This window comes from Vicia villosa, unplaced genomic scaffold, assembly GCF_029867415.1.
Source record: "Vicia villosa cultivar HV-30 ecotype Madison, WI unplaced genomic scaffold, Vvil1.0 ctg.001990F_1_1, whole genome shotgun sequence".
NCBI classification, from domain to species: domain Eukaryota; kingdom Viridiplantae; phylum Streptophyta; class Magnoliopsida; order Fabales; family Fabaceae; genus Vicia; species Vicia villosa.
Window position 1 is genome coordinate 334618 of NW_026705802.1, and position 17999 is coordinate 352616.

Below are 17999 nucleotides of genomic sequence, written 5' to 3' on the forward strand. Positions count from 1 at the left end.
AAAGGCAATGATAAAGTTTTAAACACGTCTCTCATCATTGTTAAAAAAATTTGTTATTGAATGCGTCTAAGATCGAGAGCGAGATGGTTTCTACAGTTTTCATCGGACCGGCGCTCGACCACAGTGGTTTAAACTCATAGTTTTAGGATTAAGGACCACCAAGGTGAAAAACCGGGGGAAAGGCGGTCAATTATCTCCAAGGTTGTTCTTTGATGAGGTATTGTTTTTTCTCGAGGAATTTGGATTTTTCACACAAATTAAGGTTTTATGAATCAACAAGAATTAGGGTTTGCGGATGCAAATCCTACCACTTAAGAAAATGTAGAGGAGTTGCATGCTCGCAACATAATGAGAATAAGATTCAAAAAATGATTAAAGATTGAGAATTATTTAAATCTTTAATCATTTTTTGATTAAAGATTTAGATAATTCTCAATCTCAATCTGAACATTCGTTCACCATTGAAGCAAAGAACCAAGATTCACAAAAAACTCAATTGCTGGAGGAAGAAACACAATCACATGGGAAGATCTCCTACAAGAACGTGATGGCAGGGGAAACATCTGGAAGAACATAAGATATGCTACTAATTGAGGAAGATATAGAGGAGATAGGGGAAATGGAAACAAGGATCCAAGTTGAGGAGCCTAGGGTTGGATATTATGAATGTTCTAAGTTCATATTTTCGGCGTTAGAGGACGCCGTATAAAGTTCAGTATGAGGGTCAGCACAAGCTCTGTCTAAGTTATGGGAAATATGGGCATCATGTTGAGGGATGTCAGAGCTTGAGTGAAACTCAAGGAAAACAGAGAGAGGGAGATGCATGAACCAGGGGAAGCAATGGAGGAGAAACTAATAGTGGGCACCAATAGATAAAGAAAGGGCCATGGACTATAATCCAAATATCTAAAAGGGGCAACAAAAGCAAACAAGATGTCAACAAAGATAACACAAGGGGAAAAGAAAAACGAGAAAATATTAAAAACAAAGAATCAAGATACACGACCCTCATGGAAGAAGACACATTAGAAGCAAGCGACAATCACCATCAATTAGGGGTGGCAAACGGGCATGCCCTCCCCATTTAGGCCCGCGCCGCAAAAGCCCACAAAAAATTGGGCGGCATTTGTTGAGGCTGCGGGCCTAAAATCTTCCCCTGCCCGCAAAAAAAAGTGCATGGGGTAGGAGGGTCCATGGGCATTGCGCCTCTTAAATCTAAAAATTGCAAATTTTCATGTTAATGACCACGCTCGCAAAAGCCCGTTAAAAATGGGACGGGGAGATACAGACAGATTAGAGGGTGCGGGCCTAAAACCTTGGTCGCCCCGCAAAAAAGTGTAAGTAAAACAGACATGCCCGACGATCCAGGCCTGTTTTACCACCCCTACCATCAACAACATGATGAGACTGATCATAGAGAGGTTGAGAAGGACAAGTTATGCAAAAAAAACAATAGACAAGCAAAAGAACCAAGGTGGAAACAAAAGGAAACAACAAGAAATGAAATGGTTGTACAAAAGATAGAAGTGGAAAAGAAGAAAAGCAAAAAAGAAATTAAAATGGCAAAAAGTATGGAAATAGCATCTCGAGGTATAACCAAATAAAGAGCTAAAGAGGGAATGCGGGGGAAAATCATGTTGAATTTGGAAAAGATCATGATAGACACAGAGGTAAGAGAGATACTACCTAGGTGGCATATGGAAGCAGAACAAGGAGTAGGCAACAAGATTGATCAAGGAAGCCATAGAGATCAAGACACCAATTTGGAGAAATTAGAACCTAACGATTAAGGGCCCAAGGAGCCATAGAGACTTCATCTCAGCTCACTCAATCACCTTCTCTAACTCATAAACTTGACACTGAGCTAATTCAGATATGATAACAAGAAGACATGGTGCTTTACTCCGGTGTACGCTAGCCCTAGATATGATAACAAGAAGGATCTGTGGCAAAGTTTGGCAAGGATTGCTCAAAATATGAACCAAGGATGGATGGTTTGGGGAGATTTTAACGATATGCCAAGTCTCGATGATAAAAGAGGATGAGTTCTAGTTTCTAGAAGAAGGTGCAACCTTTTTCAAGAAAGAATTAACAAATGGGCTCTTATGGATCTTAGTTCTACATGGTATCGCTACACCTGGAGGGGCCTTGTTAAACAAGGTGGTATGAGAGTTTATGAGAAAATTGACAGAGTCTTGAGCAATGATATTTGGAGACTCATGCTCCCTGAAGCTCATGTTAAAGTTGTAACGCCCGTTTTTATTTCAATTATTCATTTTATTGTGTTATGTGAATTATTTATTTGATTATGTTTTAATTGTGTGTTTAATTGATTTTGTGTTATTTATTGGGAATTATTGGTAAATAACATAAGTTAGTAAGGTTATTGGTTAGTGGGCCTATGATAGAATTAGTAATTGAGAGATGCTAATTAGAGCCCATTAGCCATTTGAGAGTTAGTAAGGGTTTAACAAAACAAGGGTTTTAGAGAATAGAGAGTTAGAAGCTCATTTGGTGAAATTGGGAAAAGAAGAGAAGAGAGAAGAGAATAGGAGAAAGCTAGGTTTGAAGATAGAGTTGGCTTCAATCCAAAACCCAAGGTAAGGGTGAGATTCTTTCATGATAAAGGATTGTATGATGATAGGTTATGGTGGGGATTTGATTGTATACTTTGATATCCATGTCTATGTGAGAAATTGAAATCTTGATGTGTTGGTAAATGTTGAAAATGATCTTTGATTTATTGTGTAATTTATGTAATTGACATGTGTATTTGAATAGAAGTATGATACTGATATTGGACCTGAAAATTTATGACTTAAAATGATGTTTTGATATGTAAGAGTTGAGTTTTTAGGGTTTTGGGGAGTAGAATTCGTAGCAGCAGAAATTCTGGTTTTTGGCTCTGGTTCAGTAAGATAATCGGTTACATGTTTTGGGGTAATTGATTACATCCTTTAAAAATGAGGATTTTGGGCTACTGGATGTCATGTAACCGGTTACATGTTTTGAGGTAACCGGTTACATAGTGCGAAATTTGCGTAACAGAGGCAGATTCAGGGGATGTAATCGGTTACATCCTTGAGGTAAATGCTGAAGCTGACAGTTTTTCCAAACTTTAAAAATTCGTATCTTTTGACTCGGGTGTCCGTTTAACGTACCGTTTGAACCTTCGTAAAGCTGAAATTAATTCCTTTCTAATGAAGTTGATTTGAATAACTTTTGAAAACTTTTCTTGAATTGCATTTTCTCGATTTGATGATGTTTTGTGAAGTTGGATATTTGTGCATGTTTGTATACCGTAAAGACGTGATTAAGACGTAATAAATTACTATTATAGTAATGATATGGTTGTTGCCATAGAACCTTGGCATTGAGTTGATGTTGTTTAGATGATGTTTTGACGTGTTGTTTATGTCGTATTTGTGGATGTGCATCATTTGAGTCGCATCCATTGCATTGTTTGAAACGGCCTTAATGACAAATGTTTGAGACGGTCTTAATGGCAAATGTTTGAGACGGCCCAATGGCAATTGTTTGAGACGGGAGTTTTACTCCAATGGTATCACATGCATACGCATAAGTTGATTCGCATTTGAGTCGCATTTTAAATTGTTGCGATTATGAGACAAATATCATTATTAGGTGTTGATGAGATAATTGTGATGTGATTATGTTGTTATATTTGATTAGTAACTATGTTGTGGTGATGCAAGTGCTTAAGTTGAGAAGTGGTGGATTAAGTATGATCTTATCTTTGCTATAAGTATTATCATATGTTCCTTTGTACTATTTGATATCTCACCCCTTCTGTTTGAATGTTACCCTTTGTTGGTAACGTGCAGGTAACGATGAGGAGTAGCCGTTTGCCGTTAGTAGCTCGAGTTGTGTCCATTGCTTTGATACGTAGCACTCGCGGGGATTGTCGTTTGCTTTGACTTATGTTATTATATTTAGTTGGATTTTGTTGTTGTCTTGTGGAGACATTTTGTTTAGTCGTTGTTATGTTTTGAATGTAAGAGTTTATGAATTTCGCTGCGATGTTTTAAAGTTGTTTGATTTGAATGACTAATTGATTGTGATTCCTTCTGTGGATATGTGCTATGTATCTTTATTAATGAGCTGTTATGTTGCATGGGTTTCAAGTCGATAAACGTGACGCATCGAATATGTTGTTGTTTTGTGATTTATGCACTCTGATTTCCATATTAATTGTGGGGTAGATTTGGGGTGTTACATTAGTGGTATCAGATCCTAGTCGGTCCGTCCGGCCAATTCGAGTCGTAGTGTGGTCTAAACAATCGTGTATTGTTATTTAGTTCTGACTGCTCTTGTGTTGTAGTGATGAGTTGAGATGGATGAAAGGAATGATGCTGCAATTGCTGCTGCTTTGGAGGCGATGGCTCAAGCTTTGGAACATCAGCCGAATGTTGGTGAAAATGCTGCATCTCGCAATTTGGCCACCTTCCAAAGGGAGAATCCACCTGTCTTCAAGGGAACTCGTGATTCTGATGGCGCAATAACATGGCTAAAGGAGATTGAGAGAATCTTCCGTGTGATGGATTGTACTCCAGATTAAAAGGTTCGGTATGGGACTCATATGCTAGCAGTCGAGGCTGATGACTGGTGGCTAGAAACTCGTCATAGATTGGAGGCTGTAGGTGAGGAGATCACTTGGATTATGTTCCGTAGGGAGTTCTTGAGGAAGTACTTTCCGGAGGATGTTCGTGGAAAGAAGGAAATCTAATTTCTTGAGTTGAGACAAGGGAATAAGTCGATTGTTGAGTATGTTGCTAAGTTTGGTGAGTTGGCTAAGTTTTACCAACATTATGATGGACCAACTGGTGAATTTTCGAAGTGCTTCAAGTTTGAGAATGGGTTGCTCCCGGAAATCAAGAAGGTGATTAGTTATCAGAAGATTCGTGTCTTCGCAAATTTGGTTGATAGTTGTCGAATCTATGAGGAGGACAACAATGCTCATTAGGGCTATTAATGAGAATCGGGGCAAGAGTCAACAAGGTCGTGGCAAGCCTTATGATGCTCCAACTGGCAAGGGTAAGCAAAAAGCTTTTGAGGGCAAGAGAACTATTAGTGGAGATGCTCCTGCTGGTATTGTGTGCTTCAAGTGTGGCAAGGCTGACCATAAGAGTAATGTGTGTACTGTTGAAGCGAGAAGGTGTTTCCGTTGTGGAAATTTTGGACATGCGTCGTCTGATTGCATGCATAAGGAGATGGTTTGTTTCAACTGTGGTGAAGAGGGCCACATTGGAAGTAAGTGTCAGAAACCCAAGAAGGAGCAAGCTAGTGGAAAGTTGTTCTCCTTGTCGGAAACTCAAACCACTAGTGAGGATGCACTCATCAGAGGTACATGTTTCATTAATAGCATACCTTTAATTACTATTATTGATACTGGTGTTACTCATTGTTTTATCTCTGCTGATTGTGTTGAAAGATTGGGTCTTGTGTTATCTTCCATGAATGGAGAGATGGTCATCGATACTCCGGCTAAGGGATCAGTGACTACTTCTCTTGTGTGTTTAAAGTGTCCCGTGTCGATTTTCGACAGAGACTTTGTTGTTGATTTTGTATGCTTTCCGTTAAGAGGTTTGGATGTGATCTTAGGTATGAACTGGTTAGAGTATAACCATGTTCATATTAATTGTTATTATAAGTCTGTGAGGTTCTCTATTTCGGAAGAGGAAGGTGTGGAATTGTTGTCTGCTAGACAGCTGCGCATGTTAATGAAGGAAGAAGTGCAAGTGTTTGCGTTGGTTGCATCAATGTCTGTTGAGAATCAAGCGATAATAGCATATTTGAAGATGGTGCGATAATTTCCTGAAGTTTTCCCTGATGAAATTCCTGATGTACCACTAGAGAGAGAAGTAAATCAAGTAACATAATTATGCTCATACAATGACAAGTATTCAACAGTACACATAACAAATTATCATAATGTCATCGGCACATTCGCACATATTCGTCATTGGACTCTTAATTTATAAAATCGATTAAAATTATTTTTAATCATTGATTCACATCAAAACAACATCTAACACTACCCAACAGTAGCCAACAATCCACATAAGCCGAAATAATCGAAAACTGCAATTTAATACAAGCAAACAACCAAACTACGCAAGTTACAGGTGCATGACGGGTTACCCATCATGGGCATGGAGCCCGCCACCAACATCAAAATTCTAAAACTCCACACCTTTCACAATTGTGACAACCAACTCTATATTTGAGCGCGGGGGTCCGTGGCGGGTTACCTGCCATGACCATGGCACCCGTCATGGACCTGCGCATACTTTCATTTTCTGCATAGAGTTTAATTTCGAACTCCGTTTTTTCATTTCTAGGTCCTCAAATCAATCAGAAATCATCATGGAATTAACATGTTATCATCAAACAACCTATTCCTATCAATTATAATGTAAAATCAATATTTAATCATCACTTTTATCATGATTCCAAAATCTTCAAAGTCAACAATGAAGAATTTCTACAACATGAAAAATAACATCATACCCCAACAATTCTCACGAATCTCAATAGTGCGAAACATATCATAACACCAATTGATTATCAAATTTCATATTCATATACAATTATCATAAAACATACATAATCATACAAACTCTATTAGAGGTTAAAGACTCCTCATGTCGACTCGTCATGCATATACCCGTTTATTAATAATTCTGCCTCTTACCTGGTTATTGAATGATCTTGCTTTGGCGTTCTTCTCTCCCTCAACTTCTAGCCTCTCCTTGCACTTTCTCTTGCCCTAGCTTTTCTCTATTTTTCTACGTACTGTGAAAACTCCCCCATAATCTCTCAACTTCCTTCTTATAATAACTAAAAATCCTTAATTTGGATTTTCCTCTTCTACCTTCACTTGCTCACAACATTCCCACATTGCCCTTCCTCTTTTATTTTTATTTTATTTTTACTCTACTCTTATTATTTAATCTTAAAATAATAACAAAATATAGTAATATTATACTACTCCTCTCATTATTTAATTTATTTACTACATTACTATTATTTTCTATTATTCTAAAGAGTTAAAAGGTAGTGCACTGACAGTGTAAAATAGTTTTATACTGTCATCCAATAGAGAGTCATTAATCTGCAATGTCATTAGATTTTTTTTAAAAGAAAAAAGGTTTTAATTGGATACATGGTGGTGATTGGTTGATAGTATAAAATTTTGTACACTGTCAGTGTATGACCCATTTTCTCCATTCTAAATAATTTTCATAACTACTCTATTCTCTGCACACCCTCGAACACTCACTACACCTCCATTTAGCATAAAACTATTATTCTGTTATTTTAAATAAAAACATGTAAAGTCATATAAACATACAATATAATATAAATAAATAACTAAACGAAAATTGGGGTGTTACAATTTACGCCTTGTGTTTTGAGTGTGGCCTAAAGTTGGTGAAGGTTCTGAGACATTTTTCTGGTCTAGGAAATTACACATTCATCAGAGGTAGTTTTAAATTTGACCTTGGTGTAGTTGTTGGAATGGTTAGACCAACAATTTAACATGGAAAGTTTCCTGTCCAACTAGCAGAGAGGTTAGTTAATGGCGAGAATGATGGTTAGAGAAGTCAATAGGACTGAATTGTCTATGCTTGAGGGAGGAGGTGGATCTTCAGGAGTGAAGATGATGACCGGTGCAACAACGTCGATTGCAGGAGCATCATTGTGATGATCAGTCGACCGATTTGCCTTGGGAGCTACCATTGTTGACGATTGTGAAAATTCACGGAGATCGAATCAATTAACAAAAACGACTACGACGACATTACACATGAAATTAGAGAAATCCGACGTGGAATTTCATGAGAATTAAAAAAGCTTTCCACATACGACGCCACTATTTTGATGTCAAACATAAAATTGGTGATGTTTTGGTGTAGTCTACTGTGGAAGGCCTTGATATTGTGATGAGAGTCTCGGGTAAGTAGAGATAAGGTGTACATGAAATGTTAGTACTCCAATGCCTAAGTCGGTAGGTCAAAGAAGTGTAACTTTGTAAGAGTATATGAATCATACATTGGTGTGCCGTAGAACCACCCTTATATACGAACAACAATTAGAATCGTCCTCGATGAATGCAGAGTCACATACGAAATACAATAAGATCAACTCCAATAATTGAGATGAGTGTGATACATGACTCCAATGTACGACCCATTAATGAGAGTCACCTTTTTGTTAATTTGAGTGGACGACGCTCTAGATCAGACCTTCAAATTAAGCTAGTCTTATTAGCCGTTTGCATTACGAAACAGTTTCAATCATATTGCTATTATTTTCTAGAATAAGTTGACTCATATCTCACATCTCCGACCTTTAACTAAGGAGGTCATTCTCTTTATATGCATTTCAAAATGTACTAGTCAGGTCAACCACATCCATCATGAGGCAAATAAGTGAAGAGACCGCCATAAAAATTTCTGTTACGATATTAGATGTTATTCTTATTGGTATTATTTCTTTGAAAAGATTAAAGAAGAGTTTTTTTTTTCTATAGTCATGTCTTAGTTTTTTATTTATTTTTAATGTTATTATTATATGTATGTAAAAAAAAAAACGGGTGCAGTTACCGTGCATAGATAAAAATCTATACACCATGCATAGATTATTATGGACCCTTGGATCATTGGATCAAATTCTAGACATCAATTGTTATTACTCAATATTCAATACTCACCACTCAATACTCAATACTCAATACTTGATTAAAAACATGATCCAATAGCTTATGTAGGCTTATACATGATGCATAAGTAAAATCCTTATGCATATTAGCCAAAGAAAAAAAAACTACACTTATTATATGATAAATAAAATTATAATAAAAGTATGTAGCGATTTCATAAACCTTATATGATATTTGGGTTCCAATCCATAATTTTTTTATGGGTTTCATAGTTAAACTCTTTAAAAAAAGTATATAGTATAATTCAATATATCTATCTTATATGTTTGAAAAACATCAGTTTGCATTAATTTAACACCGACGATAAAAGTCCACTATTTTATTCAGTCATCCCACTTTTTAGGTGTATTTTTTATAAAAGGGAAAAATAGTGAATTAAATTTAAAGTGAATGTCCGTTTAACTATTTTTATATATTATTACTATTTTGAAATAATATCGTATGTACTATTTAATTTTGAATTTTTATTTCTTAAAATATAATACTATTTCTATTTTAAATTGGACAAAACTTAAATACGTGTGGTTCTTACTATTTTCCAATAAAAATATGACAAGTGTATAATTTCCTCTTACATGTATGTAAATTTCTTCTATTTTCACTCACTAAATGATATATAAGAATATTTGTCATGTTTTCATTGAAAAATAGGAAGAATCACACCTAAAAAATTGTACCTAAGTTTTGTCCTTTTAAATTAGAGAGTATAATTTAAAAGAATAATTAACGTTACTTTAAAGATTAAAAGTAATAGTTTGTCACTGATAAATATACCAAAAATTTGAATATGGCCCGATTTGGGGTGAGGATACTAATATTTCTCTCGCATCCATCTATTTTATTAAATTTATTTTATTATTTTTAATTTAACATTTTATTACACATTTATTTTTCTTAATTTTAATATAACATATTTATTAAAATTTATATTACACATTTATTTTTCTTAATTTTAATATAACAAATTTATTAAAATTTATATTTATTTTATAAAAATATCAGTTAAATGAAAATAATTAAATAATATAATACTTATTAAAATATAAAATATTTAATTTAATTATTGATTTTTATTTATGAATTTAATTGAAATGTACCAACAATTGTATTTTGATAGGATAAATATTTTCTTTATCGTTTCTACGGGGGATTAGTGGGACATTACCGTCGTTCTACGGTTAAATATGTTTTGAGTGAGGGTTTTGAAAGAGTTTAGTAACATAAGGTTTAGATCGCATGGAAATTAAGCAAAGACGGTAAAATAGAGTTTTAAACGATTTGAGAAAAACGTGTCAAGATTAGGTTTTGTTAACTTGCTTCATATAAATTCGATTAATCAAGCGTATGAACTTATTAATGATTAATACAATCACGTATCCTCTCGATACCATTTATCTCTAAAGAAATATCGTGAATATTATCATATTAACCATTAGACGATCTCTCATGCCAACAATCAACATGATAATCTTAAAAGCTTGATACAAGTGATTATCAACTCACAAATCTATCTCTAGAGTTTGTTTGTTGATAGATGAATATCTTTAGGTCAAGGTTTGAAACATATCTCTCAATAGTGATTCAAAACAACAAATAGAACATAAACAACAAGATATTCACCATATATTAATCATCAACCAAATTCATACACAAAAGATCAAAAGAAATATATAATACACAAGTTAACTACCTCTAATATTGACACAAAAGATGTTTAGCTCTCCATAGCCATAGAAGCTTCAACAACAAGTAACAAAAGAAGACTAACTAGCATCAAACTCAAAGATGAAGATGAAAGATGCTTGGAAATCTTGCTAAAATCTCCCAAAGTTGTTTTTCTCTCCTCTATATTTTGTGCCCTAAAAGTTACAATGAGAAAAGTTTGTGGAAAGATAAGCTTATGCCCCATAAAATATCTCCAAGTGCCTACTATCAAGTGCCAAAAAGTGGAATCTCGCTTAGCCAGCTAAGTGCGCTAAGCAAGCTCACGAAAATATCTGATTTCCAAAGTTGACCGCGCTTAGCGAGCTTGATCCGCTAAGCGAGCTACAAAATATGTCTCCTCTCTGGATTACTCCTATGCAAGCGAGGTTGAGGTCCGCTTAGCGAGCTTGCTGAAACTTCCTTGCTTGATTTGGACTCCTCGCCGCTTCAAAGCTCTTCTATTCCACTCTTTGAGTTTCAAAACTTGCTATTTACAAACATAAACTTGATTTTATTTATTTACATGAATATAATGAGTACACACTTGAAAACTATGATAAAAGTTGTAAAAGACCACAAAAGTATGAACAATTATATATATAAATTGGCCTCTAACAACTTTGTAAAGAAGTTTTACACTGTCAGTTAATCACAACCGTTGATAAGTTAGTAATTTTTAACTTTTTTAAATTTTTTTTAAAAGTAATTCAATTGAATGGTCATGATGCAGTAATGATGTAAATTTTTTTACACTGAGCATGGTAATTAAACTCTTTATTTATATAAAAAACCAAATATCTTTATAAAAAAATTATAAATATTTTTTGCAGGTGAAAGCATATCAAAATGAAAAAATTCCTTCTCAATTCAGGGTGGAGGTAGGTGGTCAAATCTTATCTCTTACTAAGTTTGGAGACAAAGCCAAAGCTAGGGATGGTAAAACGGACCCGGTTCATTTGTCCGTTTTGTTCGCATTTTTCTGTGAGCCAGATTAAAATTTCAGACTTGCAAACTCTAATATATCTGGTTCACTCCACTATTTTTTTAGGACATATTAAATTTTAGGCTTAAACTCTTAACTATATATACTTCGTCTTATTTTTTTGCAAACTTTTATAAAACAGGTTTAAATAAGACGGACATATCCGTTTCGCACCTTTAAATTAGAAAGAGACAGACTGCTTATGCATAAATCTGCCCTGCCCCAGCTTTTGACCTGTTGCTATATCATATTTAAGCTGTGCTTGATTTAAACAATAGTTAAATTATTCAATCACAAAATTAATAATATTTATAAAATATATTTATTAATTATAGTGAATAAAATACTTAAAGAAAAGTATAATTAAAATAAAAATATTGTATTAATATCTTAAAATAATGATTATTTAAAGAATATAAAAAAATATAAATTTAAAACTTTTCATGTTTTAAGTACAATACGGAGTAATAATTTTTCCTGATTACACCAATTTATATGTAAATAAATAACCAGTTCAGAGAATGTATTTAGATAAATATTTGTTGTGTTGACCAATACATAGATGATCGAAGGTTGTGTCCTTTTTGTCTCTTTCATCTTATCCTACTCATCTCTCTGTCACTCTCTCACAATCTGCACGCGCCACAACACAAAAACCGGAAGAACAAGAACAAAGTGTGAAAAATCTGTACTATTATTAGTGGGAGCATTTTTTCCTGTACTCTTTCAAGTGGGTGATTGTTTCCATTTGCTTTGTTTGTGGTTATGGCTTTCTTGTGGGGTCACTCGTCGTTTTGCACCATCACAGGTTGCTTTCTGCTTCTGTGCTGTCGTGTGTAGCACAGGAGTTTTTACCAGTGTTTGTTTTGGATTACATTATTGTACGTTTTTTTCCTTAAAGAAAGAGTTTTTGGGATTCTTTTGTGTCTCAATGAGTGCTTTTTCTGGAAGAAAAATATGGTTTTTTTAGGGAGTATGAATTGCTGAGTTTTCAGGAAGTTAAAGGGTTTTAAAAAAATTGTATTTTTTAGTAATGGGGTGGAAGGTTTTTTGCTGTTAAACAATGTTGAGAAAAGTTCATTGTTGAGGAAGTTGTTTTTGTCTTTTTGGGTTTGGTGGAAAGTGTTGCAAAAATGAGTGAATCTTCAGTGAAGAATTTGGCTATTACAGATAAGGTTCAAAAACCTGGTGGTTGTGTTGGCATTTTCTTTCAGCTTATTGATTGGAAGAAGAGACTTGTTAAGAAAAAGCTCTTCTCCAAGAAGCTTCTCACTCCTGGTTAGTCACTTTCTAGTAATTTGATTTAGCATGAAAAATGATGTTTTTGTTGAAACTGATGTTTTTGTTTTGATCTTTGTTGGTGTGTGTGTGTTGATAGCTCGTGCAAAAAAGTTTAGAGATGAAAAAATGCCGAATTCTAAACTTCACTTGGTAAGCTTATGCTTTGAAGAGATTAATCATTTTGGTGTTATGAATTTCTGATTTGGTGTTTATTGATGTTTAGAGGTTAATCATTTTGTTGGCTTTTGTTGTTGTGTTTCAATTGTAGATTGCTAATGAGAATAGTGGAGGTTTCCCGAAAGGGGGGAGTCACGGTGTAGATGTAGAGCAAAAGAGTGAAATGCGGGTTCCGAGTTTGGTGGCGAGGTTGATGGGTCTAGATTCTATTCCGGCTGCTCAGCGAGAGAAGTCGAAGAAAGCTTTGTGTCCTGATTATAGTTGTGGCGATGAGAAGGAGTGTTTGAGTGATCGTTGTGAGTTGGATAGGCAAGGTAAAGATTCGGAAATGAGAGTTGTGAAGCATGATTCGAGACCGCAGAAGCTTCAGAAAACGGGAGTGTGCGAGAGAAATGCAGTGACTAGGTTTGGAGCGGAGGCTCTTCATATTAAGAGTGTTTTATCGCGAGCGAAAAAGTATAACCAAAATCATAATCATCATCACCCGAAACTTGCTTCTCCTTTGAAAAGTCCTAGGGTTAGTTCTGGAAAAAGTGCTTCTCGAGGCTCTAGATTAATAGGAGCGGCTGCTAAGATTTTGGAACCTGGATTGCATGCGAGTAGAGGTAAAGGTTCTCTTACGAATCACGCGTCTACATGTCCTCTTAAGACCGGGATTGGAATGGATGGTGTGGGAAATAAGTCACCGGTTATGCAAAATCAATCTTGTTATGCTTCCTGCGCAGCCAAACCTTTAACAGGGCAGTCTTCTTGCAAAAATTGTGGCAATTTGCTTGATGTAATTGATTGCACGGTGGAAGTTAGGGGACAACCAGATGTTCCTCCGCCGACTGTTTCAGACGTGGAAATCAATGCTACCTCTGTGGTGTCGTCGATTAAGAAGGGAAAGTCTTTTGCTCCCTCTCAAGGACAAGGAAGAGATATCGTTCTTCCGAGAAGTCAGGGAAAGTTCTCATCTTCTGTTGCTGATGAAGAGGTGAAGAATTACGCACAACGCTCCTGGAATGAACCGACTACAATAAGAATTCCAATGCCCCGCGAAGGTCCGGCTAAATGTAGTTCATCGTGCCAACCATTGAGGGCTCAAGAGGATGATGCATCTTCTTTCGCCTATAAACACAAAACACAAGAATCAAAATTAAGTAGTGAAGGGTCTTCATCTGGATCTACATCGAGTAGTACGCAAGTAAAAAGAGTATCATCGCACGCGAGCACTGCAAGTGGGACTAAAGACTTTGTTGCTTTGAATAGAAGTGTAAGTGGTCGAACAAGGATGAGATCGCCTACTAAAGTTGATAGTTCCAAATTTAACTTAGAGAAAAAACCTTGTTATAGACAACAGCACGAGTCCCCGTCTCGTGTAAGGACATTGGAGAGGAAAAGAACCCCGAATGTCACACAACTCGAAGGCACGACTCCTGCTAATTCAGTTGGTTTGAAACAGAGAAATCTTCGCCATGATGCAAATGGTGGAAAAAGGAGGGACTTTGGCTCTTCCTCATTGAACAGTCCCAATGTAAAAAATAGAGGTGGTCAACGAGAACCGGTTAAGGTGAGCCCCAATAGGAACAATGATGCAGTTTCATTCACATTTAGTTCCCATTTGAAGCAAAAGACGGGAATGCCTGTGGAGATGGAAGAGACAAACAACAACAATGAGAGGAATAAATACTTCCAAAGACCTCAATCCTTGAAAGTTGATGAGTTAAGTTGTTTTCTAGAACAAAAGTTAAGGGAACTAACTTCTCGAAAAAATGAGTTGGCTACAAATGCTCTACCTCAAAAATCAAGTGCGGTGATTCTTCAGGAGCTGATATCTGCTCTAAGTTCAGAACATTTGATCGGTCATGACGGTCATATGCATAGTGAAGATGTTGGATTCCTTGTAAGTCTTCTTCATCAATACTGTTTTCTTATAATATTCTGTCTGTTTTGCTTTTGTTAAATTATCAGCTATCAGTTGCTCGTTTTCGTTGAAAACTTGCAGTGTGCAGTGCTCGAGTCTGTTTATATTTGCAACAAAGTATTGTGTAACATCTTGTTATCCTCCTAACTTATTTGTTAATTGCTTAGACTTCATCTTGTTCTACCTAGAATTCAAACCTGAGTTCTCCCGAATGATTCGTTCTAAATTATAGTTCATTAACCACTTGAGCCTAGCCACACTTGGTAAATTCTGTGCACTCTAGTTGATTTGAAACATCATGTCTATTGCTCAGATAAATAATATATGCTACACATGACATACCTATTTAATGGGTGTCAAATATTGGACTATGGTGAACTCAAATAAGTAGTGGTCTAAACCCTCGTGTACATATGTTGGGTTTCAAGGGTGAAAGCTGTGCTAAAGTCTCACATCGACTAGGAATGGAGGAAATGTTGGGTTTTTATAAGAGAGGTGACCCATACCACCATTGCCTTAAGGTTTTGGGTGGATATGTGGTGTCAAGGTCTTTTAAAACTATGAACGTGGGGGAGTCCGGAGAAGGCGTGAGCAACATAAGACCCAATGCTCTAAAGACCACAATTTGGAGACTTTGGAGAGTAAACTTATAATTTGATGTGTATTTGATATTTAAAAAAAATTAGAAGAAACACGATACATTAGGGTATAATATCACATTGAAATTACAATTAAAATAAAAAAATATGACATTCCTCTCATTCTCCGTAGAATGTGAATGTCAAATTGAATATTATTATTATTTCAAATTTTGCAAGTTGGTTTTCATATTTTTCAAAATTTACATATTGACCCTTTAATTTGTTCTAAAATTGCAAATTGGTCCTTAATAATTTTCAAATTGATCTTTTAACTTTTTTTAAAATTGTAACAATTTTAAACAATTTTATACCATCAACTTTTTTAATACTCTCTGATTTAATCTAGTGAGTTCTATAGATAGTAATTATTATTGCATTGAAAAATGAAATAACCATTTATTTCATTTTGAGACAATTGTTTTTGAGTCATTATTCATTCTGGATAGTGAGACAGATTATGTACATCAAGATAGTAAATTCTGAATGTAGTACAGTGTACAATAAGAGGAATTTTATCCTGTAACTCTATGATAGTACATTGAATCTATTCTTCTTCTTCCTATATTAAATGGATTTGTGCTGCTTGGAAAAAGTGAGATAATTATTAAGTAATTAAAAGATTTTATTTCCAGCACTTCAAATGTATTTGAAGAGTCCTATTATTATTTATACTACCTGATGTTATCTTTGGTTTCTTTTCTTATCAGTGTGAAACCAAGCAAGAAAGATTGTTAGGAGCCTCTTGCAATGATAATCATCTCAGTCCCGGATCAGTTTTAGAAGCTTCATTTTCTTCCAGTAGTCTCGACGAAAGCTCAGGTAAATTCAAGCTTGATAAACTGCAATCAATATAAAAGCTATTCACAATTTCAATTTATTTAATCTCTTTCTGATCTTTGATTGAATTACAGGACGAGGTTTTCACCCTGATTCCGTGAGTTTCTCGTATAGCCAGCCAGAACAAATGGAACATGACGATGAACTTTTAGATTCTGCAGTGTCTTTTAATAAAGGAAGTATAAGCAAGATACTAATTGATATTGTCAACCAAATTTCTATGGCATTGCAATGGTTATATTCTTTTGGGACACATTTCTCAAGAAGCAAGCTCAACAATATGAAGAGTGTTCTAATGAATGCTGAATTAGTGCTTCGAATTGCAAATGAAAATAGCGAGGAAGAAATGCCGCCACCACAGCTTCTAATTTATCGGTTTCTTTGTAACGAATTGGATGCCATGTTGACTGATTTTAACGGTTTTGTTGGCTGTGAGGATTCCAATTCCAAACCAAGAAAGATGCTCAATGGATTTATCTTGGACTGCGTTATAGAATATCTAGAATCTAATTGTTACCAATATTTTCACTCTGGATTCAACTCATGGACGCAGCTGCCGTTATGCATGAAAGACGTGACATTGACTCAAGAGGTCACGAGAGAGGCGAATAAGTGGGCGTGTATGGTTGGGATGGTACCTGATGAAATAATTGAATGGGAGATGAGTCATTCTCTCGGGAAATGGGATGACTTTGATATTGAAGCATTTGAGGCTGGTGTTGATATAGATAGAGTTATACTTCGTAGTTTGGTTGATGAAGTTGTTGAAGAGTTTGTAGGTTGCAAGCATAGTTCTTACGCCTTTTGAAATTCCACTGTTGGTCATCATGCAACATCTTTGTACTCATGTTCTGTTTTGGTCTGATAATCATGGTGTATTTTTTGTACAAATGGGATTATGGTAGTATCTCTAATGGAGGGTTCTTTAGGCCTATATGAATTTTGGACAAAGAAAGTCCTGTGACAATGCTGTTGTTTTAATAATGTTATTATTATTTTGTGTTTCGATTTGAGGAAATTAGTATGTTTTTGGTTTTAGCATTTTCTTAGAAACAATAGAACTTAAACAATGACAAACATAGTCCATATATTTTGAAGATGTTATCAAATTTTGATTTTGATAAATCTTTGGTGATCAAAGAAGCTATACACTTACAAAGCTTCTCAAAGTGAAGTTAGAAAGGATCTTGGCAGCAGTGGCTCAGTGGGTTACTAAAAGCACATTCTTAGGCTTTCAAGTTTGATTAAATTTCATGAAATCAAACCAAGTGATTGATAAATTTAAATTATAGTGTCTCATTGATTGTGCATTGAAAGACAAAAAAAAAAATTAAAGTCTTGTCTCATTGATTGTGCATTGAAAAGCAAAAAAAATAAAAATCCCATTTCAATTTCATTTTCCATATTAAAATAGCATAGGGATGTGATTTTAAGGATGCAAACATATGCTAGGAGCACTCGAGTTCATCTCAGGTTGGACCAACATTTATTTCTTAATTGAATTTATTGTATGAGTTATAATGAGGAGATTATTATGACTATTGTTAAGAATAATTGATATTGTGAAGATTATTATAGTATATATTTTTAATAGGGAGGTGTGAGAACTTCATGTTTATTATTATAAATTAAGCCTTATTATATATTGTTTGTAACTCTAAAATTCTAATTCATTAAACAAAAATAAAGAGAACTATAAAGGCTCTACAATTGAAGAGATAAACA

At 35.0% G+C, this 17999-nt stretch overlaps 2 protein-coding genes across 2 annotated transcripts; both read left to right on the plus strand.

The window, feature by feature from the left end:
• The first annotated feature begins 4958 nt into the window (after positions 1 to 4958).
• LOC131637411 (uncharacterized) lies at positions 4959 to 5831 on the plus strand. Its single transcript, XM_058907997.1, has 3 exons — positions 4959 to 5311; positions 5453 to 5585; positions 5673 to 5831. The coding sequence occupies exons 1-3, from the start codon at positions 4959 to 4961 to the stop codon at positions 5829 to 5831; spliced, it is 645 nt and encodes a 214-aa protein (XP_058763980.1).
• Positions 5832 to 11997: 6166 nt separating this feature from the next.
• Positions 11998 to 17282, plus strand: LOC131637406 (uncharacterized). Its single transcript, XM_058907993.1, has 5 exons — positions 11998 to 12710; positions 12811 to 12863; positions 12982 to 14775; positions 16145 to 16256; positions 16349 to 17282. Exons 1-5 carry the CDS (start codon positions 12566 to 12568, stop codon positions 17080 to 17082), a joined length of 2838 nt encoding a protein of 945 aa, XP_058763976.1. The 5' UTR covers positions 11998 to 12565; the 3' UTR covers positions 17083 to 17282.
• Positions 17283 to 17999: the final 717 nt, after the last annotated feature.